Source organism: Chinchilla lanigera, unplaced genomic scaffold, assembly GCF_000276665.1.
Source record: "Chinchilla lanigera isolate Chin_1 unplaced genomic scaffold, ChiLan1.0 scaffold00144, whole genome shotgun sequence".
In the NCBI taxonomy this organism is placed as follows: domain Eukaryota; kingdom Metazoa; phylum Chordata; class Mammalia; order Rodentia; family Chinchillidae; genus Chinchilla; species Chinchilla lanigera.
In genome coordinates, this window is record NW_004955545.1 from 2,417,159 (window position 1) to 2,422,826 (window position 5,668).

The 5,668-nt window shown below is 54.1% G+C and overlaps 2 protein-coding genes across 2 annotated transcripts in view; one reads left to right on the forward strand and one right to left on the reverse strand.

Annotated features, from left to right (window-relative positions):
• Smg5 (SMG5 nonsense mediated mRNA decay factor) overlaps positions 1–1,260 on the reverse strand; it is a 31,542-nt gene extending 30,282 nt beyond the window's left edge. Inside the window, exon 1 of the mRNA XM_005411667.2 lies at positions 1,012–1,260. Within this exon, the coding sequence (XP_005411724.1) occupies positions 1,012–1,085 (74 nt within the window). The 5' untranslated portion in view covers positions 1,086–1,260. The remainder of the gene's footprint in view (positions 1–1,011) is intronic.
• Positions 1,261–3,435: 2,175 nt separating this feature from the next.
• The window catches only part of Tmem79 (transmembrane protein 79), a 15,892-nt gene continuing 13,659 nt past the window's right edge, over positions 3,436–5,668 (forward strand). Inside the window, exons 1-3 of the mRNA XM_005411668.2 lie at positions 3,436–3,535; positions 4,314–5,113; positions 5,371–5,584. Of these exons, the coding sequence (XP_005411725.1) occupies positions 4,357–5,113; positions 5,371–5,584 (971 nt within the window). The 5' untranslated portion in view covers positions 3,436–3,535; positions 4,314–4,356. The remainder of the gene's footprint in view (positions 3,536–4,313; positions 5,114–5,370; positions 5,585–5,668) is intronic.

Here is a 5,668-nt window from a genome sequence, read left to right on the forward strand (position 1 = left end):
GTGCCAGTCCAGCCTGGGCTACAAAGTGAGTTCAAGGCCAGCCTGAACTGCAGAGTGAGACCTTGTCTCAAAAAGAAAAAAAAAAAAAAAAAAAAAAAGAGAAAGAAAAAGAAAACCCTACACCCTCCTGTGCAGAGCCACCTCCTGCTATAAGACAGAACACTCAGCTTGGTCTCTACACTTTATCCTATTGTGGTCCAGTTCTGGGGCCTGCGTTCTAGTTGACCTACACAAAAACTCCCCCATCCAAGGTGGGAAGAGCTCATGCTGGTCTGTGCCCAACAGAGGGCCCAAGGGCTGAAGATGTGACCCGAGGGGTGTGGGTGGCACTGTGGAAATCAGAAACCAGGAATGGAAGCTGCCTGGCAGGAGACTGCAGTCATGAGGCTGGGAGGAAGGTAGGGCTCAAGAGTCCCAAGGTTCCCTGAAATGAGATCCCATGGCCTAATAACACTCTAGACCCAAAGCCCTCTATGGTGCTTCCAAGCCAACGTAACTAGCCTTCTAGTCTCTTTCTTCTCATTAAGATTCTCTAAAATTCGAGCTGTCAGGAACTTTGGAATGTATCCAATCTGAATCTGCTTAAGGAAGAGAAAACTGAGGCTCAAGGTCACACAGCCAGAGTGTGGCAAAGCAAGGACCCGAACCTGGCTCTGCGGACTTAAGTCAAGGGTTCTTCTCGGTAAATCCTACAGGGTTCTAAGCACCGCTCTCTTCCGGGTTCTTCGTCGTGACCCCCAGCGTAACCTACCAAATCCCTTCCGCCCCCAATCCCCAGCCTCGTTATCCCAACTCTGCAAAGCCCGGCGCCCACCGCGGAGGGGACTCCTCCACGTGCTTCCCTTCCAGCTTCCCACCACCCAGGCAGTCCCTCCCGCCAGGCCCATCCAGGATACAGGACCCCGCCCCCTCCGGCAATCCCGCGCTCTCCGGAACCGCACCCTCCCGCCCCCGCCCTGAGCCCCACCCTGCGCCCCTGCTGTCCAGTACTCATGCCCCGGCCCCTCTCACCGGTAAAGCCGCTTGGTGTGGAGAACCTTAGCTTCGGGTTCGCTGCTCTCCCCGGTGGGGGGGCCTTGGCTCATGATGCCCGGGCCCGCGGGCGGCTCCCGATCACAGACCCCCGCCACCCGCCACTACCGCCGCCGCTGCCGTCACCGGCCGTAGTCGTATCCTCCTCCGCCGCCGGCCCTGCTCGGCCGCCATTGCTGTGAGGCGGCTGCCTGTGACGGCTCCGCCTCCGCCTACCAAATCTCGCGATAGCAGCCACCGTGCTACAGGCTAGTGACCAGCTGATACCAAATCTCGCGAAATCGGTTTCCCTCCAGGGAAGTTGCCAGAAGTAACTCTGGGCAGTATGGCCTTTTCCGGCTTCTCGGAGCCCTTGAGAAAAACTTTATTGACAAAGGTGATTGAGAACGGACAGTGGGCCCCGGAGAGGGGACTGAAGCGAAACTACACGGGCAGGTGGACCTACACCTGGGAGCGTGACTTTGCTGTGCACTGCAGTGGTTATTTGGTCTATCCTGCACCCTAATACCGCCACACACACATTTGAGTCAAGCCTCTTGAGATTACTGGATAGAATGATTCCAGTACCTCCCCATAATTTAAGCAAAAAGGGGTGTAGGGAGGTGTAACAAAGGTTCCTCGGAGAGGGCCAAACATCACATAAAACTGCACCTCTAGAAGTCGTCGTTTTTTGTTTTTTTTTTTTTTTTTTTGGTTTTTCTCCGGTACCGGGAACCGAACTCACGACCTTGCACTTGCCAGGTGCTTTTGCCGCTGAGCTAAATCCCCAGCCCCGAAGTCATCGTTTTTGTACGAGCATCTCAACCCTTCAGTTTCCCCTCCTAAAGATTTCCAGCTTACAAACCTGTCGTCTCTCCCAAAACTGTGCTGGGTTTGGGGACACACATAAGCAAGCTAGATCCTGTCCCTCCCCTCGAAAAGCTCAGATAACTTTAGGGTTAAAGCCTCATAGGAATGAGAAGTCACTCCCTCACATTTCTGCCCCCTGACCCTCTTGTTAAGGCACCTCTGGCCTAGGGATGTAATATGGCAGCGGAAGATCATCCGCCTAGCCGGGCATGGTGGTGCACGCCTGTAATCCGAGCACTCAGGAGGCTGAGGCTTGTAATCCCAGCACTCAGGAGGCTGAGGCAGGAGGATCGTTGCGAGCTCGAGACCAGCCTGAGCTAGAGTGAGCGCAAGGCCAGCCTGAACTGCATAGAGAGAGCCTGTCTCAAAAAGACAAAAAGAAAAAAAAAGACTATCTGCCTAGCATTCAAGTGGCCTTGAGTTCACCAAAAAAAATCACCTCCTATCTAATTTAGGTTATAGTTTTCCTGTTATTATTTTTTTTTTTTATTTTAAGGTTTTACTATGTAGTTCAGGATGGCCTTGAACTCAGTATATAGTCTGGGCTCGCCTTGAACTCACAGCAGTCCTCCTGCCTCACCCTCTTCAGTGCTGGGATTACAAGTGACCACTACCACCCCTGTCTTGGATTTTTTTTTTTTTTTTTACCTTAAACCTAAACTAAAAAACAAAACAAAACAAAAACCTAAACTAAAATCAAGGTGTTCTCGGGCCTGTGTGCACATTATAATCTGACTCAAATTCCCACTCTACCACCATGCTCTTGGCTGCACTGCCAAATTTTCTGTTCCTGAAACAGCCTAAGTCCCACCTACTGGCCTTTCACTTGCATTTCCTCTGTATAGAACACTCTGACTCCTGATTTCCCATCATGCTGCAGCTCAAATGTCACCTTCTCAGTGAGGTTTCCCCTATTGAAATGGTCTTACTGAGAGAACTATAAGGATTCTTTGCTATCTGTAATGCCATAGAACATAAATTCAAGGGCAGCAACCTGGACCTTGTTCTCTCTTGTGTCTGTGCCTAGAATAGTGCATAACTAATGCTCAAGTTTTTAAACTTTTTCTTTTTTTTTCTCAGTACTTGGGATTGATTCCAGGGCCTTTGCACTGAGATACACCCTCAGCCCTTATTATTTTGAGACAGGGTCTTGCTAAATCACTAAATTGCCCAGGTTGGACTTGAATTTGCAGTTCTCTTGCCTCAGCCTCCCAGAGTGCTGGAACGATAGGTGTGGGCCGCACCCGACAATAAACATTTATTGAATGAATAAATGTTTACAAATCCCATCTCTTTTTCTAGGTATTCTGTGGTTACTCCAAGCACCCCGTGGGGCACAAACTCCCTCTTCCCCCTCAGCTTGTCTGAGTTGGGAGTCCTCATACATCCCAGGTGCCTAGAACATAAATTTAACCTCTGTAGCCAACTGTACCCCTTCTTTCACAAAGGATGACATTCTCCACTACTTTTTCTGTCGGCCAATTCAGCAGGGGAGGGCCTGTCCCTTTAATTCGGGCCCCACCTGCTCTGGTCAGACAGGTTTGGAGACACAGGTAGAGGGAGTCAGACACAGAGAAACACTTGCAGAGCCATCCGGGAGCTAGGCAGCTCCTTCCTGGATGCTGGGAACCCTTCACCTCTCTCCAGATGAAAAGTAAGAGCTTGTCATGGGTCCAAATGGCAAGGGTGGGAGAGCCCTGGAGAAAGTAGAGGGAGATCAGTCCCATACAGAGTGAGCTAGATGGAGGGTGGCGAGGAGGGAAGACAGGAGAGAAGGAATGAAAAACAGCCATGAGTAGACCTACCAGTTAGAATGGGTAGACCCAGGACCCGTGGAGGTGACTGGGGTGGGGTAATGAGGTGTTCTGAAACTGACCAAGCACCTAGATTGCAGACAGAAAGACTGAGTGTTCTGCAGCTACCAGCTCCTTGGGACAGATTTGTCAGCCAGTCACTGCTACCAGTTTCCAGATTTCCAAGCAGGGATCTGCAGGGAGAATGGGCGGTGGGACAGTGGAGGGGCAGCTTCTCTGTCTGCTGGGAGGTCCTTGGTGGGAAGGAAGCTCTTGACAAAGTTCTAATACCTCCTCTTCCTCCTTTTCCTACACTAGGCTGGCCATGACCCCAGGGTTTTTGGTGTAGGGGCAGAAGCGTGGGTGGGGCTGAGTGAGGCCACAGCTGCCAGAGCCTGTGCCCCCTGACTCACCCTGTCCTGCTAGACAGCATTTGATGTTGAAAGGGTGTCTCCATCGCAGCTGCTCACTGCCTGCCTGCCTCCCTGTTTCAACACCTCTGCACCACATTCTCCCTAAGGTCCCAGAAGGGCCGGAGCCCTCGAGCCCATTTGCCCTGGAGAGTCTCCCTCCTTGATGAACTGTTCAAAAGGCCAGAAGACAGGGGCTTCTGACAGAGCTTTCCTCTGCTCCTTCCAGGATGACATGACCTTGTGGCAGAACCCAGGACTGAGACCCCAGGATGACAGAACCTGAGACCTTGGCCCTTTTGGAAGTGAAGGGGCCTGAGGCCCCAGAGAAGAGCCCACCTCAGACTCTGCTCCCCAATGGCGAGCAGCCAGAAGAGAAAGGTGGAACTGAATCCCCTGGAGTTGAGTCCCTCAGAGTGGGGTCTTCAGTTGGGTCTCCCACCATCAGAGAGGGGGCTGAGGATGGGCTAGACAGCACAGTAAGTGAGGCTGCCACTCTGCCCTGGGGGACTGACCCCCAGCCCAGTGCCCCATTCCCTGACCCCCCGGGCTGGCGGGTCATTGAGCCAGACCCTCTTGAGTCGGAACCACTCACCAAGCCAGAGGAGCTACTTGAAGATGACAGCAACTTGCTGCCTGAGAAGGCCGCCCGGGCCATTGTGCCCATTGACCTACAGTGCATTGAGCGCCGGCCCCAGGAGGACCTCATTGTGTGCTTCGAGGCGGGGGAGGGTGAGCACCGCAACTTCCTGCCCCCTCGGGCCACCCATCCTGAGCCCTCTGAGTGCAAGTGGGCCGAGGCCGTCATGAGGCCACCTGGCCGGTCCTGCGGAGGCTGTGGAAGCTGTGGAGGCCGAGAAGGGCTGAGGGCCGTGGCCTCAGTGGGAGCTGCTCTCATCCTCTTCCCCTGCCTGCTGTACGGGGCATATGCCTTCCTGCCTTTCGATGCCCCACGGCTGCCCACCATGAGCTCCCGCCTGGTCTACACACTGCGTTGCGGGGTCTTCGCGACCCTCCCCATTGTGCTGGGTGAGTCTAGACCCCAGGAGAAGAAAGGGGCATCTGGGAAGTGACCTTGAGAGAGCAGGGTCTGCCTGGCCTTCGCTCAGCCTGAACCCAGGCCCTCCCACACTTGACACTTGGTACCCCTCTCCTCCCAGGACCACCTCTCACCCACTGCCTAGTGCCCACGCCCATGCCCCTCCGCTGTGCACCTTACCGCAGCCTTCCTGCTATAGCTCCCGCCTCCTGCTCCCTCTGACCCTGTGTGCTTCCCACCCCACCAGGACTCCTGGTATATGGCCTGAGCCTGCTGTGCTTTTCTGCACTACATCCCTTTGGAGAGCCAAGGCGGGAGGTGGAGATCCACCGGCAGTATGTGGCCCAGTCCGTCCAGCTCTTCATCCTCTACTTCTTCAACCTGGCTGTGCTTTCTACCTACCTGCCCCAGGACACCCTCAAGTTGCTCCCTCTGCTCACGGGGCTGTTCGCCATCTCCAGGTAAATATGGGCTGGGATGCTGGCAAGGGAGGTGATGGTGCTATGGTGAGATCCCTCCCCTCCCCTCCCCTCCCCTCCCCTCCC